This window comes from Alosa alosa, chromosome 10, assembly GCF_017589495.1.
Source record: "Alosa alosa isolate M-15738 ecotype Scorff River chromosome 10, AALO_Geno_1.1, whole genome shotgun sequence".
NCBI lineage: Eukaryota > Metazoa > Chordata > Actinopteri > Clupeiformes > Clupeidae > Alosa > Alosa alosa.
In genome coordinates, this window is record NC_063198.1 from 3,060,372 (window position 1) to 3,081,022 (window position 20,651).

Genomic DNA, 20,651 nt, shown 5'->3' on the forward strand with positions numbered 1-20,651 from the left:
CACATTCACATAGTAATAATGTGTATTGGTAAACACACAACAAGAAAAACTCCAAGCATACATTTGACAATAAATTGAAGGGCTTCCCTAAAAGAGTACACCTGAAAACTTTTTGAAATTCTGGGGCAATTAGACATTTGTAGAGATGAACACTAATGGATGAAATATAAATATGATAAACGTAATGTTGAAGGAAAAATAGTAAACAAAGAAGTTCCCCTAAATGTAATAGATAGTCCTGGCATTCTGATTCTTGGCAACTGATGAGTGCGAATGTTGATTGGCTGATGTCATTCAGGTGCTGTTCAGTGGTGTGAATCTTAAATGACAAATCCTAAAGCTCTAGCAGGGATTCGAACACTCAACCTAAGAAACACCAGTACAAGGCATTATCCCACTGAGCCACTAACAATCATACACATTGGGCAGTCACATTCACATGGTGAAAATGTGTGTTGGTAAACACACAAGAAAAACTCCAAGCATACATTTGACAATAAAATGAAGGGCTTTCCTGAAAGAGTACACCTGAAATCTTTTTGAAATTCTGGGGCAATTAGACATTTGTAGAGAAGAACACTAATGGATGAAATATAAATATGATAGACTTAATGATGAAGAAAAAATAGTAAACAAAGAAGTTCCCCTAAATGTCAGAGTGTCTCGGCATTCTGATTCTTGGCAACTAATGACTGTGTATGTTGATTGCCTGATGTCATTCAGGTGCTGTTCAATGGTATGAATCTTCAATAACCAATAGTATTTGAGCTAGAGCCTAAAGCACTACCGGGGATTCAAACACTCAACCTAACAAACACCAGCACTAGGCATTATCCCACTGAGCCACTGACAATCCTACATATTTGGCAGTCACATTCACATGGTGAAAATGTGTGTTGGCAAACACACAACATCAAGAAAATTCCTAGCATACATTTGACAATAGAATTAAGGGCTTTATAAAAAAAGAGTACAGATCTGAAAATGTGCACTGTTAATGGTATCCACATAATGATGGTTGTATGGTTGTTCTCCAAGGAAAAAAAATTACTCATATAGGAATATAGGTGATATAGGAGAAATGGGCAGAGTGGTCGAACTTTATTGGTCTATATCTCTGAAATGGAACAACATATCCAAATTCTTTTGATTATTTTGTGAGGCTTTGTCTAAACATTGTCTGTGAGAATTTTGGTGAAGATTTGATCATTTTTGAAGCCTGTGAAACTTTTTATGATGTTTGGCTTTTCTCTGAAATTGTGGCAAAAGTAAACATTTTTAGAGCATAAGACCAGGGTGAAAAAGATGCATCTAAATTTAGAGATTAATATTATGAAAGAATTTTGAGTCTAGGTCAATCTGGTAAGGAGAAATTAGCATAATTAATTTTTTTTTCCAATAGCGCCACCTTTGGGTGCAGTACCCCAAATTTTGGGTTATGGGTAAAGGGGGGTACTGGTAACCATACCTGAAAATTTGAAGAGTTTTGGAGTTACGGTTTAGGCTGCAGTATGACAGAATTTTGGCCAAAAATGAACGGTACAGAAACAATAGGGGTCCGAGCAGCTACCCCTAAATAATAACTAAATAACTTTGCAAGCACACTTACTAAAACTTAAGAAGAATAATAAGTGTGCTGCTTTGCAAGCACACTTAATAAGACGTTCTAAATGGAACGCGATGTAATTAAGCTGTTCAGTTCTTTTCCAAACGTCTTGGAGACGTATGTGTGCTGACTAGGCTATTTCACCAAATGAATAAGTATTTCTGATTGGGGAAACTTTTAGCCTAGTTTTTTTTCCCGTCCGCGGTCCCATACCATCTTGCTGCAAATTATCAGACGTGTGAAGCACCGGGCATAACTTCATTTCGCGGCTGTGTTAATTGTTGAGGAGGCCCATAGTTTGAGAAAAGCTGCAGATCATAGACAGAAAAAGCATAATGCTCTGAGAACAGTAGCAAAAGGTATTTTTACAGAAACAACAAGTGCCTTGGTGCGCGCACCCCCGCTTCCACTTTGACTCCCTGCATTTCTACATTGTGTTTAGTAAACCAATTTTGGTTTACTAAATTAGCATAATGCGGTAACAATTATCATTTCAATTCAACCTGAAATCTGCTCACTGCAGACATTATAATGCAGACCCAAGCAGCAGCACAGCCTTGAAAGACGCACACTTTGAATTTGATCAGAGCGGCTCTGGTTCTTCACTGGCTAACTTGATGTGATTGGCTGGATGACCGTTCAATCAAATCAACAGACCTATTTGTGTCTCTCCCTGTGTGCGTTATGGTAGATACGGTTCCAACTCTTTACGGAAGCGTTTATTTCCATATTTTACTTTCATTTTAATCTGTCAAAAAGTGTGGGGGATAGAATCGTGTTCCAGCAAAAGTGTGTACGTTATAACACCCACATCCCCCACGCTTGCTACGTGCTGACGCGGGGTCATCTCACAGTTTGCGACCTGGAGCAGGTGCAATGGTCTTATCCTCAATACATCCAAAACCAAGGAGATGATAGTGGACTTTGGGAGGCGTAAGACACATCATCTACCTGTGGTAATTGAGGGGGAGGGCATTGAGGTGGTCCAGACCAGTCTATGGTCCAGACGTACAAATACCTGGGAGTCCACCTGGACCATAAACTGGACTGGTCAGTGCATGTAAATGCAGCATACAGGAAAGGTCAGAGCAGGCTCTTTTTTCTCAGGAAGCTAAAATCCTTCCAAGTCTGTAATGAGATGCTGTACCTTTTTTATCAGTCGGTTGTGGCCAGTGCAGTGTTCTTTGCTGTGGTGTGCTGGGGCAGCTGTATGACAGCCAGGGAGGGGAACCGACTTGGTCAGGAAGTGTGTGTTAGGAGATTTGGTGGATGAAAGAATGAGGAGCATGATGAAATCCATCCTCAGTAACAGGAGCCACCCGCTGCATGACACTGTGGTTGTCCAGCAAAGCAGCCGCAGTGACCAACTCCTCTCCATGAGCTGCAGGACTGAGAGGTTCAGGAGGTCATTTGTACCGGCCGCCATAAGACTACATAACGGACCTGTTTGAAGTGCATTAATTATTTACTACTAATGACAGCTTGTTTTGGGACTCTTTTTATGTTATTTTATTATCTGTTGTTGTCAGGGTTTTTATGAGTGTATTGCAGTGAGAATGCTTGTTGGTAGACAACAAGGCTGCTGGACATCTGAATTTCCCCTGCGGGGATGAATAAAAGTATCTATCTATCAAAGGGAACTTTGTCAGGATGTATAGTAGGTCTAACCTGACTCTCGCCAGATGAATTTCGTTCCGCTTAGCTCCGCCTAGCTCCACTCACATCCATCTGGGATCGCTTCCGTTGAGAGTGATTTCTGCACCAGATTTTATGGTAGAGCCAATTTAGGACGCAGGGCGGGAGTTTCATAGATGTGACGTAGCGTAGAAGCGACTGTGAGACTGTTCTCAGTGTCACGAGTTGGCTTTGATGTGAGTGGTTGAAGTAGCACGTCAATGACGGACAAGTGGCTTATCCAATCATATGTAAGGATTTTTGATAAGGCCCAGCCTTCTGAAGCACCACTCCAATGGATCGATCCCAGATGGATGAGTGGAGCTAGGGGGAACGAAATTCTGGCGAGAGTCGGGTTATAGTAGGCCTACCCTGGATCCATGAAATAACTGGCTTTTAAAAATAAAAATCTGCCAGCCTCTATGGGAATTCAACATACAGTGGGTTTAACATAGGGGTATGAATACTTATGCACCCTGTATTTTAAGAAAGGACATTTATTTATTTACGATACATTATCCATTCACAAAGAAAATTGGTGTCCTAGCAGTGGTTCTCAAAGAGGGTCCAGGGGTCCGCAAAATAATTTGCTTGAAATGATATAGTTGAGTTTTATCATTTTAAAAATGTATATCTATAGATGATGCCCCTTTTCACCCATAAAACTTAGGTAATGAAGAACAATTCCTACTACTGCTTAGCTTGGCTTATTTGTTAGCCAGCTAGCTGATGAATGTGTAGAAATGTTTAAGTCAGTCCATGTTGTCAAGTGATACAAAATCCAAAACTGACAAAAGACGAAGTTGCACATCTGCCAAATAAACATGGGATAGTGGACCTGTCCACAACTTCAGAGAATTCAAATGACATGCTTAATTGCTATGGTTATGAGGGGTTCCTCTGAATATTTTCTCCCCCAAAAAGGGGTCCTTGGAACCAAAAACATTGAGAACCCCTCATTTTTTGAATTAAGGCATTAAGATCCATTTCCAAAAGATGATTTGTTTTAGTCCTCTTTTTAGTCAACTTTAGCATGGGGCTGAAGACTTTTTAGGCACTGTAATTACTGCTCTGGCAACATTGTAAAACTTAGTCATGCCATGTAGACGGGCTCTGGTCATGCCAATAAAGCTAAATCTGCATTGATGCTCCACACCCCAAACACTTGATGGCGGTATTGCACCAAGTCGATATGCCAACCGCCAGCCAAATTTAAAGAAGAAGAAGACATTGCCTGATTCAGCAACGCTCATTCTCATTGGAAGCGAGTCATCACCTCATAACCACTCCAGAGACCGTTTACGTTTATTAGACATTCTCTCAGCCACTCCTTCCAATAGAGGACAGGGTCAACATGGCGTCTCTGAGGTGCTTTCTTCGCTCTGGGAAGGTAAGTACTAAGAATATATTTTATAGCAACAAACAACTGTCCGTTGACAAAGAACCGACCTATATATAATGTTATATTTTGTTATATTTTTTATGTGATTCAGAATGCTGTGTCGCTGGTCTTACGAAGAGAGATCCACAGGACGGCGCCGGCCTCTTTGCAGGTTTGGCAATGCGATGCTCTAACCTTCAGCAGAGCAGCTGATGAAGCTGTTTCAAATGACGTTAACGTCACTGCTTTAGTTAATGTTTGGATGAAAATCGTACTTGTTCTGATCACGCTTTTGTCATCTTGTCTTTCTGTTTTTCCTTGATTTTGAAACTGAAAATGAGTTATCGTTACCCTCCCAAAGCTACTTAACTTGTATGCTAACGTATGAGCTCCCTGTTAATTTACACCAGAGAGGGTTAAAGCGGGTCAGTAATCAGTCTTTGTTTACACTGTGACGTGTTGTCTTTCCCAAATAATTACTGAAGCCAACTTGAATCAGACTGTTTGTTTTAACAGCTTCCGAAAATAAAGCTAAGCTTCCCTGGGTTGGTCCTGTGCTGATGTGCAGGCTAGCTCTCTATTTAATTAGAAAATCCAATGACATAGTTTATGTCTTAACCATTATGTCATTATACTTTACTCCAGCTAACGTAAAGTGATATTCCTTAGGTAACTGTCCGAGATGCTCTCAATCAAGCCATGGATGAGGAGCTTGAGAGAGATGAAAAGGTGTTCTTGCTGGGTGAAGAAGTGGCACAGTATGATGGTGCTTACAAGGTCAGTGAACTCTGCATAATTGAGAGGCTATAATTCATCATGTCACCTATTGCACCCCTCTCATTCTCTGTACTTATAATGGAAGAATTTTAATTAGTGATGTCCAATTGTTTATTAAACTTTTGGCTCCCAGCTGAAAGGGAACACCAGTTATTTTAAGTGATTTCTAATCTCTAACACTTTGTTACATTCAGTGAATTCATATCTCCTCACAATCTGCTATCGCACCATTCTGTGAGTACACCGTAGGGTACTAACAATGAAAAAAAGGTCTTCGTACACATCCCTGGCTCCATAAATTGGAAACAAAGTAGAGCAATCCTGTCCCCCAAACTATAGCAAAACTGCTCCATCCAATCACCAAAGGGGTGGGGGAATGGTTTTGTGTTTGGTTTAAATATCAACAAATGTGTCATTATCCAGAATTACTTGCAACATCTTAAAGAAGCGATTTGTAGGATTGTTACTGAACGTTCTGTAGGCCAAAATCAAAACACTGGTGAACGTTCTCAAGACTACCAGACGCGAGCCTCTTCTGGGTTGCCAGATGTAGTGAAGACTTAGCTAACGTTAGTTGACCTGCAGCTGCTTTAACGTTTTTCCAACCATGACCCAGCTACACATTACGGAAACAGTGAAAACAAAAAAATACCTCTCTAACCAATGTAACATATTTAGCTGAAGTAGGGCTGGGCGATAAAACGATAGCGATATGTATCGCAATAGACATGTAATCGATATCAATAAAAATGTGTTCGATAGAACATTCGATAATTAAAAGCAACACACACCTCCCGCCTTACGTTGTCCATAAATAAATAGGCTAAATATATCTTGCATTGTAGCTAGTATGTGCAACTCTACCAGCGTAGACGATAGAAGTAGGCCTACCTCAACACAGACTCTAAATGAGTCCTTGCCCCGTTCTCTCTCTCTCTCTCTCTCTCTCTCTCTCTCTCTCTCTCTCTCTCTCTCTCTCTCTCTCTCTCTCTCTCTCTCTCTCTCTCTCAGGCGCATCCCTCCTCAGCATGCACATGTAATCCAAACATTCACAATCGTGCAAGACGACTGGCTAAATTGCTATTAAATCCGGTTAGCATCATTAGCACGCTGCACGAATTTGTTCAAAACTGTTGCATTCAAATTGACTGCTAAATTCTAATCATCTCAATCCCAATGCAAATGGAAAAGTATTTTCCAAGACTCAAACGGGCCTGTCCCAAGGAGAAAAAGTATTCATTTGAAACTTAAACACACGTGGGGAAACTGAACAGTCTAACCCAGTGGTCCCCAAACTTTTTCTTCCGAGGGCCAGCTCACTATGCCTGGCTCTAAGAGGGGGCCAGAGACTCGGAGTATATCAGTAACCATAAATAGCTTAGTGCTGTGAACAACAACCTTAGTTGAATATTCCATTACATTTAATCATTGGCTACTGCAATATTGCAACTAAGGTAGACTGTTGTAATACCATTGTTAGCTGTGTTTATATTGCCATTATACCATGTAAAATGTTCCTCTATAATCACTACTGTTCAAAACACACTCAATTAAAATTGATAAAAAATATAACTTTATAGATCATAGATTTTCATGCTGCCTCAAACATTCAAAATTCTGAGCAGCTGTGGATGCTGTGGATGATCTTGCTAGGCCATCTGAAACAAAGTTTGTAGCTGGTACCTTGATGCCTGCTAAGGCAAGTGACTCGTTAGATAGATAAGCCGCTGCTTTCCCTTTCGAACAGACCCATAGTGTAGACATTGTTATTGTTGCAACTGACTTACAATTACAGCTGGAAACAGCTGATTTTGGATGGAATATCTACATAGGTGTAAAAGGCCCATTTAAGTACCCTTAAGTTTAGGCTCAATGTTTTGTATTTTATACAGTGAATAATGAATGAACTTATTGTATTGTTTTATTTCATTTGTTGGGCTATTTTAGGTAAGTAGAGGTCTTTGGAAGAAATATGGCGATAAACGCATCATTGACACACCTATTACTGAGGTAAGGTTTCTCTCTTTTAGATATATTAGTGATTATCAAGAATTTATTAGATGTAACTGTAACATTTATTATATGTAACAACTAAGTACAATATCTATGCTATTTACACAGATGGGATTTGCCGGTATTGCTGTTGGTGCCGCAATGGTGAGTCCTTTTTGTTCTGTGTGGGAGTGCGCGGACTGAATAACAATAATGAAAACAATAATGACTTTCAGCATTCTGTTTGGGTTTTAGACACAAGACACTTTAAAGAGTTGGGAGAATATAAAGATAGTTTTTTTCTGAGAATTGTTTTGGTTATGTGAATACCAACTTAAATCTAACTATTTATCCAGGCTGGTCTCAGACCCATCTGCGAGTTCATGACCTTCAATTTCTCCATGCAAGCCATCGACCAAGTAATCAACTCTGCTGCCAAAACCTACTACATGTCTGCAGGACTGCAGCCTGTCCCAATTGTGTTCAGAGGCCCCAACGGTGCCTCAGCAGGTGTGGCAGCTCAGCACTCCCAGTGCTTTGCAGCCTGGTACGGTCATTGCCCTGGGTTGAAGGTGGTTAGCCCATGGAACTCGGAAGACGCCAAAGGCCTTCTCAAAGCAGCTATCCGAGATGATAACCCAGGTTGGAGGCTTGTATAACTGATGATACCATTTCTGTGAATCTCCCATGTTCTGTGAATCTCCCTAGCTGTGCTTGAACCTTTTAATGGTAGAAGCAGCTATGGTGGTAACAAACAAGCAGTAGCCATAGTATTTTTGCTCTTTTTTAATCAGCATTGGAAATAGCCTCTGTTTAATAGACATTATTTTATCTTGTAGTGGTGTTCCTTGAGAATGAGCTCATGTACGGTGTGGCTTTTGAAATGTCAGAAGATACCCTGTCCAAGGATTTCACTGTACCTATTGGAAAGGCCAAAGTTGAAAGACAAGGTAGGTGCCCTAAACAGAATCCAGAAATAAGACGTAATGCACCACTCGGATAGCCTGACGAGCCAGACCCACATTAAAATGTAGGGTCTGGGCACTCACCGTTCGCAGTTCTCAGTCCGAGTGGTGGGGTAATCAGTTGTCTTTCAAATTCCCTCTGCACTCAATAGGACAGCGGCAGCGCTATGAGTCCCATGCGTTTCCCACCAGCGGAGCTAGTTGGCTAGTTCAAACGTTTGCCAACTTAATAAAAGCTTAACTCGTGTCACACTGTTCGCCAACGGCAACATCCATCTTATTTGTTTTCAAGTAGCAGGGAATTCAAGCCAAACCGTTGCAACTCTGCCATCAATCATTATGTTAAGCCCACCTAACTACTCTATACACGATTTCATTGGCCTGATTGAGTTTCGATTTCTGGAGCTCACAAGCCAACGGAGAGTTGCTAGACTAGCCCTGCCAGCAAATGTAATTTGCTGCCGCTAGATTTCTAGGCTACCACTCGGACATGTGCGTTAGAAAACATTGACAGGCACCAGACATTACAATTTGTGGTTGAATATGTAATTGCATAGAATTTGGAGAATTAGTTAAACTCAAAATGCAGTGTATTAATGTGACAACACTTACTACTTTTTCTGATCTGAAAATCCTCTCCTCAAACATAAAATCCACTTGCAAAGCCGCTGCTGTAAAAAACATCTGCAAAAAATCTGAACTCTGCTTATACAAAGCAGATCTGACATTGACATCTGACATCATAACCTGAACAGAAAAAGCCCCCAATTTAGAGGGATGTAATGCTCGAAACTAACGTTTTGAAGCGGTATCAAGCTTTCAGAGCGCAAATGTTTCAGAACACTGCTCCGAAATGCAGTTCAAAATACCCATGTGCAGTCATAGTCATGGTGGTGTACTGGTTAGCGCAACTGTGTGATTTTAGTGACAGTCTTTGCCCCCTTGTAATATGTTCATATGTTGTTTTGCACAGGTAATCACATCACTCTTGTGTCACATTCCCGTATGGTTGGCCATTGTCTTGATGCTGCAGCAGTCTTGGCAAAAGAGGGTGTTGAGTGCGAGGTGAGCCTTTTGTATGTAATTAGTAACATTATGAGATAAGGAACATTTGCACCAAGTTACATGTCAGAAACTATATATATTTTTGCTGTGTATAACAAAGTTGAGTATGAAAAGAAATGCAGCTAGAAAAAGGAATCTGAACTTGCTCAATGCACTGTTGTATGTTGACATGACACCAAAATTATGACTTCAATACAATACCATGCCTAAATATCTCAATACCAACACTAAAACAATGCCACAGAAAAAACTGTAAAGGCAATACGGCAAGTTTTTGCGGTCTACTCCAGTCGGATAAGAGGATACTTACAACCAGGGCTTGAAATTAGCACCCGCCAAGCGCCAATGGCGAGTATATTTTTGTGTTGGCAGCTGAATTATGGCAGGTACTGTGCCACTTTGGCGTGTGGAAAATGGCTGCTTATCAACTGCAAGAATAGGCTAAATTGGTTTGCCATATCAACTCCGCTTTGCATCTGTGTTCTGTTCGCCCAATGTTGACATGGTCAAAGTTTTATTGGTTTTTGCCTGCGTAATTTTATTGGTTTGCATCTGCATCTGCTGAGAAAACAATAGAATAATTGAAGATGTTGCATAGAAATGTAGCATATTACTTGCTTACTTTCACTTTCAATGATGGCGAAAGAACTACTTACGAATGATACGAAAGACTGACCAAGATAGAGCAATACATAATTTGTTTGCTTCGCTTCAATTAATGCATCTAATTATAGGCTACAAAATGATTGGACCCCCGAACATTGGGAAGGCCTGTTCATTTAAATGGAACTTGCAGCGGAAAAGTCTATTTTGTCACTTTTGGGAGCCACAGACTAACTGGTGTAACCCACTTACAGTGAATGATGCTAAGCTAGGCTAACAGTGGGGGTGTCGGAATGGGTTATTGCATGCACAGAGAAGAGAAGGGTGTGTATCTGCTTATCTAACTCTGGGATAGATGGAAAATGAGCCAATTTTCTAAAAAGTAAAAATAAATTCACCCTAGATGTCAATTTTTCAAAAAGCTCTGCGATTCATTTCAGTGACTTTGTTTTCTGTGCTTTACCGGTCATGAATCATGCCCCCAGGTCATAAATCTGCGTACCATCAGACCCCTGGATGTGGAGACCATTGAAGCCAGTGTGATGAAAACAAATCACCTTGTGACTGTTGAGGGTGGCTGGCCCCAATTTGGTGTTGGTGCGGAGATTTGTGCCAGAGTCATGGAGGGTGAGTATTTTGTGCTGCCTGGTTTTTCGAGAGGAAAAACATGCTTGGCACAAAATGTTATGACACCCCTCTGAATTATAGTAATTTGTATCGCTTTTCTCATGGCTTCCAGGTCCAGCTTTCAACTATTTGGATGCCCCAGCTGTGAGAGTAACAGGGGTTGATATCCCCATGCCCTATGCCAAAATTTTGGAAGACAATAGTGTACCTCAGATTAAGGACATCATTTTTTCTGTCAAGAAGACATTAAATGTTTAATTTCTCAGATGTCATTCACACTCTGTAGCTCACCTGGACCCTAATCCCTTGTCTACAAACTTACATTTGAATACATGAGTAGCAGCCGTGAACATCCCAGAGAGACTCCTAGTCTAGTGCTCCACAGTTCCAGCCTGTTACATTATTCAGTCTTTCTATGGGTATGTTTTTCCTTTATCAACTGATAAGAATCTGGGAATCAATTTCTGGGAAGAGGGAATATTTATTATGGTTGTCAAAAAAGTAAATTGTGTACTATGATGCTGTAAATTCCATTGTAATCAATAATAAACAAAATTAAATGAGATCCTTTCATTATCTAAGGTCTGTTTGTCTTGACAGCTGAATGATATTTAACCATTTGGACATGCATTGATGTATTGGCGCAGTGGTTCTCAACCTTTTTTGAGCAAATGCCCCCTGACCTTATTTTGATCCCACACACACACACACACAATTTTAAAAAAAATCACCCCTGGGTGGGCTATAGGCCACTCACACTCATGCTATATTGCTTAAATAAAAAAACGAGCCCATTTCTGTGCTGTTTTGGTTTCTTCTGGAATTATAAGAAAATGTCCCTAAGCAGATTTGGCCCACTGTTAGAAGCAATAGGAGACTGGTTGGGTAAAAAAAAAAAAAACACTACCACATCAGCATTGGAATCAATAGGAACATTAAATGTAGGCAACAAGACGTGTCCTTTTATCATGGACAAAAATCAAGTGCACATCACGTGAACAACATATGCACCGTAACAATCCCAGGGTACCCGCAGAGTCTTAGAAGTATTAAAAAGTATTACATTTAATTTTCCTAAATTAAGGCCTTAAAGGTGCCATGTGTAAGAATTGAGGTAAAAATATCCAAAAAATGAGCTACACGCATCAAAAGAATGAGAAGAAATAAGGGTGATGTCATTAAAAAAATGGCAAGGTATAGTGCTGCAGAGATATCAACCAGAATTAGCATGCTAAATTACTAGCCACAGCCCGACAGGTGTCATAATACCAGCCGCCATGGGAGGCGGTATCACGGGCAACATAACCGCCAGCCAAACTGCAATACACGTTTCTCGGTTGTTACTCTAGGGTAGACCAACTCACTTTCTGGAGGTATACTGTCTCTATCTTTTATGGAATGTGGAGTATGAATTAATTTTTTGGCGGATATTACACATGGCACCTTTAAAAAGTATTGAATTTCACCTCAAAGTCTGGATTTTTTTCACGGAGGTCTTAATTTTTCAAATGATCAATAGATTTAGTCTAATATCCTCACGTAGCGTAAATCAGACTCAAGGATTAAAGGTCTCCGTCGTACCACGGATTCCCGTCAATTTGATTTTAGAAATGTCATATTTGAGATCGATGCAGATCCGGTGAAAAAAAAAATAGGAGGTGGGGGTCTATCACCTTTTCTTTTCCTTTTTTTAAGGCAACTACAAATATTAGGTCCGATGAATGAATGTGTGTGATGGTAAATGTTTAAAGACCTATATGTGTTCTTGAGATCTTTGTGTCTCAATCAGAGACCGCTCAAGAAGATGCGTCAGCCATGAGTTTCGCTTTATTTATGTTGTAGCTACACGCTTGTCTCATGGGCCTGGGGCGGTTGCTTAAAAAAAAGAACACGTCTGGAGGACGGTCTAAAAATTGGATTATAGTGACACAATCGAGACAGCTGATGAGGTTGCCCAATCAGTTTAACTTTTTTGGATATGATATTGTGAGCTCTATGTGCGAATTCGGAGGCTGTGTTCTTTCCGTGCATCATGTAGACAATTTTCTACTATCGCGAACTCTTGTCAGGGGAGGTCATTCATTTTGGGTGTCACCTATGACTTGAACAGATAGCCTGCTATGCCACCCGATGAACTATTATTGTTACAGTTTTTAATCAATGCAACATTATGTGCAAAGCGACGCAATATAAACCGTAGCCTAATATGCCTATCCCGTCTGACATGTACAACAATGTTGTTCACAATTTGCGACGGAAGGTGAGCGTGTTAACATAAGTAAGGGATAATCTATAGAACGCCGGTCATTGTCGGGAGAAAGGTCCCGACAGGGCGAACCGGACCCCGACGCGCAGCGGAGGGGTCTTGTTCCGCCCTGAAGGGACCTATCTCCCGACAATGACCGGCGTTCTATACATTATCCCGCTTATTACTAGCCTGGTTAGCGCCACCACTTCTCAATGAGACGTGGTCTGGGAACCAAACGTTCATTTTCTTATTTGAAAAAATGCCCAGATCCGTTTATTGGGTGCCACGGATGTCTATCAAATGCGTCTGTGCATAGCTCATCATCGTCTTGCTTTCCCACCTGTTCTGTGATTGGTTCCCTATCTCAGGTGAAAATTTGCTCCATGGTCTCCAGGCTGCCTTAGCAGCGTGAATCAAATCGCGCGCAAGGCAGCATGGGAACACCCAGGCTAGCTTATTACACGGCTACTTACCAAAACGACACAATAAACTCCCCACGATATGACTCTTTAGCCTACATAGCCTAGGCTATAGCCTATTTGTTACCGTTTCATCATGGCTTTTGCTGATAAACAAATAGTTCGCAACAACACACGCTGAACTTGAATCAAACATTCTTTAGAACATAGCTGATCAACCGTCTGCTTTCACTTTTGAATGAAGTTACAATCCTTGCGTAGTGATATGAAAGAATTGACTTAGAAGCACAAAGCCCATTTTCCTTGACAGCGGTCTGTTATACTTAGCAACGGTCTGTTATTCAGAATTATTACACGGCTCTTCAGAGTGCTGCAGAACGTTCCATTCACATGAATGGGCCTTCCCAACGTTCGGGCCTATGTTAAATCTACATAAATCACCGGCAAAGCATTTAATCACCGCTGTCAATGGCAACGGGTTTTGTGCTTCTGATTAATGTCTTTCATATCACTACGCAAGGACTGGAACTTCATTCAAACGTGAAAGCAGACGGTTGATCAGCAGCTGTGTTCTAAAGAATGTTTGATTCAAGTTCAGCAGCGTGTGTTGCGAACTAGGCCTATTTGTTTCTCAGCAAATGCCACGATGAACGGTAACAAATAGGCTAGGTTATGTAGGCTAAAGTCATATCCTGGGGAGTTTATTATTTCGTTTTGGCAAGTAGCCGTATAATAAGCGGGATAATGTATAGAACGCCGGTCCCTCCGCTGCGCGTCGGGGTCCGGTTCGCCCTGTCGGGACTTATTTTCCCAGTAATGACCGGCGTTCTATACATTATCCCTTACTTAGCAGACCGCCGAACGTTGACAAGGCCCATTCAAGTGAATGGAGCATTCTGCAGCACTATGAAGAGCCGTGTAATAAAATAATAATATCGCGAACTGTTGAGTAAGGGGGTCAGTCGTGTTTGTGACGCACAGACAGCCTTGTAGCCAGTGTTCGAATTATACCGTGAGCTTTGGGGGGTACCGCTATTTCAACTGGTGACGTCACTCTACATTTTATATAGGCTTACTGTGACGGCCTGTTGCACTTCTTTGAAGGGGGGCGAGAGGTTGGTTGGATAATTTGGATTTGTTTTGCTCGGTTATTGGCTGAATTTGTCGGAGGTAAATGGCCTTTTGGCTTATGTTGGTCCTAGCCTTCGTAGTTTTGTCTTGTGCCGTTGCTTAAAAACCATTGTTTGCCACTTTAATTTGCAATGCTCTGTTTTCCCTGTTAGGCTTTAGTGGCGTTTCCCCTTTGGGTTGCGTCAGGGGGGGTAGTGTTGTGGCAATGCGGTTCGTGTCAAATCATCTTTGGTTGCCTATTGGGTTGGGTTGCCTATTGCAGGTCGCTTTGCAAACCCGCTGGTTTAAGGTGCACAACAACCCGCCGCAAATCCTCATGAAGACCATAGGTAAGTTTAGCTAGCTTTGGGGCAACATAGTTAGTGGGAAAACTTCTGGGGTTAGTTTTGCCTCATGCCAGCTAAAGTGGTAAACGCCTGCCTACTTTCTTTTTATAATTTGTTAGTTTTGTCTTGGATTTGCTCTACATTTGAACTGTCCGTGTGTTTTTTGATTTGTTGAGCAAGGGCACATAATTCAATTCGGACCAAGAGTTTGAATTTGCAGAGCATTAGAATGCCACTGATTGTCTGCTTGTTCTTGACATCTCCCTTTTACTTTTTCCCAGGGTAAGCTGGAGTGCCGAGATACATTTTAATAATTGCATATTGTAATTTAATGTAAATTTTCCATATTGGATGTTTTTTGGACCCGATTGATTTAAAATTCAGAAACCTATGGTTTCTGTTTTATGGGGGAGGGTGTGACGGCCTGTTAGGCCTTCTGCTCGTTAGGCTGTTTTCTTTCTACTTGTTTTCAGGTGTGTTCAGGACCTAACAAGCTGATGAGCTGTACCTGTGTGCAGGTGTGCAGATAAGAGGACCGCTTCCTCTCCCCTTGAGAGGGGCCATTCTTACTTTGGGTTTTGGACATGCAACACTGCACTCAGACACATTGCAAACACACAACACCCTTGCATTACTGATGACTGACTTTGACCCGCCTCACACTGTTTGTTTGTTATTTGGTTAGTTTGGTTAATAAATCCATATTTTAGATAAAGGTCCAACCTCTCGACTCCCTCTTTTGTTGTGGCCTTAACCCTAGGTCATAACATTACACACAGGATTTCACACTTGTGCTTCACAGTCAAATTTCCTTCGAAATATAGGCCATATGACCGTGGCTGGCTGGCCGACAAGTTAAAAGAAACTAATCATACTAGCAAGCACAATTTACCTTACACGTTATGGGAAGGGTTGGATTTGGGTAAACACTGTTTCAAGGTGTTTGTGCAGCAATACGCTTTTAAGAAAGGCTGATCTCTAATAATGGCAACGATGAAAGACATTTCACGTCCAATTGATTATTATCTGTTCACGTAGCGTTTCAAACAAACTGCAGGTAACGCTGCAATTATGGGTGTATGGGCATTTACGTAAAAAAGGTTGAGAACCACTAATTTACATGCGAAATACCCTGAATATTAGTACAAATTCCCTCTTGTTAAGACATTAAGAATGAAATTGCACAAAATGATAAATCGCCCCTCTCCCCGTGTCAGTATATCTATGGAACTTCTCCTATGGTGTGTGATTGTAGGCCTGATTTTTAAGCTAAGCAGCAGCGATGGTCGTGTCCGCTGAGTGGAAGGGAGACCTACGGTTAAACCATAGCGATCTTGCTACTCAATGTTTTTCTAAGGTTGGCTATCACTATGTTACAAAGGCAGTGAAATATTAGACAAATGTATGGCCAGTTGGCCACCGTTTGTTAACCCAAGTATGAGGCTTTTGCAGCCTACATTGTGCAGTTGTTTTAATTCGTCAGTATTATATCATAGCAAACAACACAGTCTGAACGTACCAGAGAAATGGTACAGCCCAATAGGGGTGAGGGTTTGAAAATCGTATTTCATTAGATTATATCCTGAATTGTTGGTATGTGATGGTAATACATTTAATTACATGCAATGTTGGATAACATTAAATTGTATTACATTTTGTCAGTACCCCCCAAACTATTATTTTCATCCCTTTTGGGGGGGTCCAAGTCTCATCTAGGGGGGTCGGGCCCCCCCAATACCCCCCGTAATTCGAACCATGGTTGACAAGAGGTTGCGATATGGTGAGGGATACAAGGAAGTTTATTGTCACATGCATATAGTTACTGGAAGTAAGAAATGCAGTGAAATTATGTCTGGTGTCAGCCTATTTGTGCATTTATGGGGGGGAGGTAAAAAGTGCAGTAGAAGGGTTTAGTAGATTAAGTGGCAAGAGCTGCATAAGAAAGGTGGGGGAGGATTGGGATTGGGCGGGGGGCACCAACAAGGAGCACCCAAGAGCAACAGGGGCAAGGAAAAACTCTCGGCTCAAGGGGCTAACCCAACTGCCAGGGGTCTTGGTGTGTGTGTTGGGGGGATGACAGGGGAGATGGCAGTGTGCAATATGTGTGTTGGAGAAGCTTCCTCATGAAATAATGTGCTGTGTATGTAGGGGAGAGGTCGTGTTGCACTATGAAAGAACATGCGTAGCCTACTTTCTGAGCGCAAAAACGGTCAACCATAGATAAACGTATACCTACCTCATACCTGTCAACACTCCCGTTTTTCCCGGGTTTCTCCCGTATTTCAAGGTCATCTCCCAGCACCCTCCCATTTTGTTATTTCTCCCGGAAAACTCCCGTAATTTGCATGGCCATCAAACTTCATTTTAAAATCATTGTTCCATTCAGGTTGCCAGGTTGTGTATGAAATACACCCTACACTTACACGATCACTTAGTTTCAACTGGTTTGTCATAGGCTAAACCCTGGCGACCCAAAACCCAAATAAGGAAGCGGGTGCCAACTGCTGAGTCTCGTCGTAAGCAAGCAGGCTAGTTGAATGGCCTACTCCAGAACTAGCTGTTGTGAAATTGTTGGGAATTTAATTGATTAACACATCACATAAACTGTTATTGAGTGTTGTTGATACACTGAACTGACAGCAAGCAGCTTTGGAGTTTTAGAAGTAGGCTGCAGGCAGGCAGCTGGTGGATACATAACTGGCATGCGTAAGGTAATGGTAAGGTAAAAGCAACGACCGAAATGCAGTGTTGAAACACGCGGTATGAAACGTATTAAATATGCAAACACAGATCCGGTATAAACACTGACACTGGCATGGGTTTATCATAAACTTTATTGTTAATTAGGCCATGACCCATCACTGAATTATGCTAATATTTTGCTGGTGCTAGCTAAACTCAAAATGACTTTCACAGTGACAGCCATACAATTTTTTTTATGCCAGAGAGGCAGCTAAGTCAGTCATGACAAACGGGAGGATGCTAACGTTAAATATATTACACTTTCATGTTTTTATTTTGTCATTTTCTTACATCGTCACTTACATCAAAACATGGTGGATGCACATCAATACTATCTCATCTAATGAGAAAAGACGCCGACGCTTGTTAGAAGCCATAACTCCAGAGGCACCGTAAGTCCTCAGCCGGTCAGTTAACAGGCTAAACTCAAAAATACCGGAGAAATGTCAATAGCGACCTAGCCATTTAAGTGTGTCAAAATAAAAATGTTTATGTATCCACTAACGCTGTATTATTTCATGTATGAAGGTTATAGCAGATGTCTCTTTAAGAATTGCGGCCGGCCGCGGCCGTTACAGGAGAATATAGAACGGTCGTCGACTGCCGCTATGGGGTATTAAGGTTTTGCACCTACGTCATAATGTCATGTGACCGTTTGTTTACAACTAGAGTGGTAGGCAAGAATGGTAGGCAAGGCACTGCAGAGAGTGGTAGGCAAGCCTACAACAGTCGGGTTGCATAGGCTACACATAGTTACAAATAGCTTCAAATATTGACTGGGATGCCGACCACTTGTGTAGGCCCTAACAGTTGGTTTTACAATAAGAAGCAAAAAGGCGACGAACGACCGTTTAGCCTACCTATCCTCGTGGTTGTGGAGGATAATCGTTAGCAGCTGTGAAGTCTTTTATTCTCAAGATGGCCTAATGGTGTAGCCTACCCAGACAGCAAAATATATTTTTATTAGCATTTGGCGCAGATCCTCTAAACGGACCTGCCCCGGGGTCATTTCTTCCAACGGGCCAATACCGGAACAGGTTGGAATTACGGATCAGAGACAGATCTGGGCCAGAACTGGCCCAGTACAGTTAATATTGCCATGGCATTTGGTGCGGATCTGGCCCAGACTCATGCCCTGGTCTGTGATTCATAAGCTATCAGAGAATTAAGACCCACACAATTTGTAATTTTCAAAATAGTTTTTTTATTTTAGAAAAGGCAAAAGAGAACACTGTGTCCGCTAGCCTAAGCTTAGGCCTAGGCCTACAACATAACACAAATATGTGAAATATAAGGCTTATGTTGATAAACAAACTCCGCTAAACGCACTGAAAGAAAATGTCATGTTAACATAGTCCGTTGCATCTAACCGGCTGATGTCCCGATGATGATGACGACTAGGCCTGTCAAACTCGATTCCTTTTAAGGATCCGGGTTATTCTGAGTCACTTGAGTCACTTGAGTCAGTATTGCTAAATCGCAAAGAAATTCAGTCCTATGTTCAAGCAACGCTTCATTTCGTTAAGTGCCTTCTCATGTTGGATGTGGATCCTCCATGATTTGAAACCAGGTTTTTGCAGCACTTGCATTTAGCCTTTAGAGTTTTGCTCTCCTGGTCAAAGTGCATCCACACATTGTTCATCTTTTTGGTGCTCATGTTCAGAAACTTTGATGTTATTGACAGAGAGGGTAGCCTATATTATAATAATTAATTATTTGTTGTTGTTTTGTTAACAATAGAAAAGTTTGCCTAGGTCTAATGCTACTCTGCTACAATGTTTATTACCACTACTACTAATAGTAGGCTACTAGGAATCTATTCTAATAAGTATTATAGGCTGCTAATAGTAGGCTATTATTAATTAATATTACTATTAATCATGGCTATACTGTTAGGTAGCCTAATATAATATAATATAATATAAAATAGCCTAATATAATAGCATCAAAACCTCCACCCACTCACGGGAAAGAAAGCAGTTTGAGCCAGACTGTTTATTTACTGTCTTAACCTAGCCTAAGCAATTGACTTTCAATGTAGACATAGATACAGGAACGTAGAAATGCCCTGCAGTGAATAAATTATTATTATTGTTATTATTATTATTATTATTACTACTACTACTACTATTCTCATTAGGCCTATTATTATTATCACCTTGACACGAGTAGAAACTAGGCTACTCGCTCATCTACAGATCCACTCATGTAGCCGGCTGATTCGACTGACTCGCACTCATAACAACATAACGTAACCGGTCCGCCCGGCTGATCCAAATGACCCAGGTAGGCTAGCCTACTCAAGCAACTCCATACAGAGCTTGCAATGTTTCGGACTGTCTTCGCGACCTAATTGCATTTTAAAGTAGGCTATGCGTGCAGAATATATGTTATTTCAGAAGTGAACGCATGGCTTTTGTTGTGGATTTTCTTTTAACCTTGACGAGGAGTTACTCGCTCCTCTAAAGATCCACTCATGACAATGTAGCCGGCTGATTCGGCTGACTCGCACTCATAACAACAACGTAACCGGCCCGCCTGGCTGATCCGACTGACCCAGGTAGGCTAGCCTACTCTCCATACAAAGCTTGCAATGTTTCGGACTGTCTTCGCGACCTAATTGCATTTTAAAGTAGGCTATCGTGCAGAACATATGTTATTTCAGAAGTGAAAGCATGGCTTTTTGTTGTGGATTTGCTTTTTCACCTTGACGAGGAGTTACTCGCCCCTCTAAAGATCCACTCATGACAACGAAATGTGGGCTAATTCGCTGACTCGCACTCATAACAAGATAACGTAACCTAGGGCTGGGGTGATCCGACTGACTCAGGTAGCCTACTCAAGCAACTCCATACAGAGCTTGCAATGTTTCGGACTGTCTTTGCGACCTAATTGCATTTTATAGTAGGCTATGCGTGCAGAACATATGTTATTTCAGAAGTGAAAGCATGGCTTTTGTTGTGGATTTGTTTTTCACCTTGACGAGGAGTTAGGCTACTCGCTGTTCCAAAGATCCACTCATGACAACGTAGCCGGCTGATTCGGCTGACTCGCACTCATAACAACGTAACCGACCGCCCGGCTGATTCGACTGA

At 41.4% G+C, this 20,651-nt stretch overlaps 1 protein-coding gene across 1 annotated transcript; it reads left to right on the top strand.

Annotated features, from left to right (window-relative positions):
- The first annotated feature begins 4,535 nt into the window (after positions 1–4,535).
- pdhb (pyruvate dehydrogenase E1 subunit beta) lies at positions 4,536–11,255 on the top strand. The gene is made up of 10 exons (XM_048255995.1): positions 4,536–4,670; positions 4,774–4,833; positions 5,331–5,438; positions 7,386–7,448; positions 7,560–7,595; positions 7,787–8,072; positions 8,270–8,380; positions 9,369–9,460; positions 10,549–10,690; positions 10,803–11,255. The coding sequence occupies exons 1-10, from the start codon at positions 4,635–4,637 to the stop codon at positions 10,946–10,948; spliced, it is 1,080 nt and encodes a 359-aa protein (XP_048111952.1). The 5' UTR covers positions 4,536–4,634; the 3' UTR covers positions 10,949–11,255.
- Positions 11,256–20,651: the final 9,396 nt, after the last annotated feature.

What these genes read in the sequence shown, in the direction of transcription:
- pdhb (XM_048255995.1), top strand. Translation starts at nt 4,635, where the DNA reads ATGGCGTCTCTGAGGTGCTTTCTTCGCTCTGGGAAG. An exon ending in CGGCGCCGGCCTCTTTGCAG is followed by an intron (nt 4,834 to 5,330) that starts GTTTGGCAATGC and finishes GATATTCCTTAG; the next exon opens with GTAACTGTCCGAGATGCTCT. An exon ending in AGTATGATGGTGCTTACAAG is followed by an intron (nt 5,439 to 7,385) that starts GTCAGTGAACTC and finishes GGGCTATTTTAG; the next exon opens with GTAAGTAGAGGTCTTTGGAA.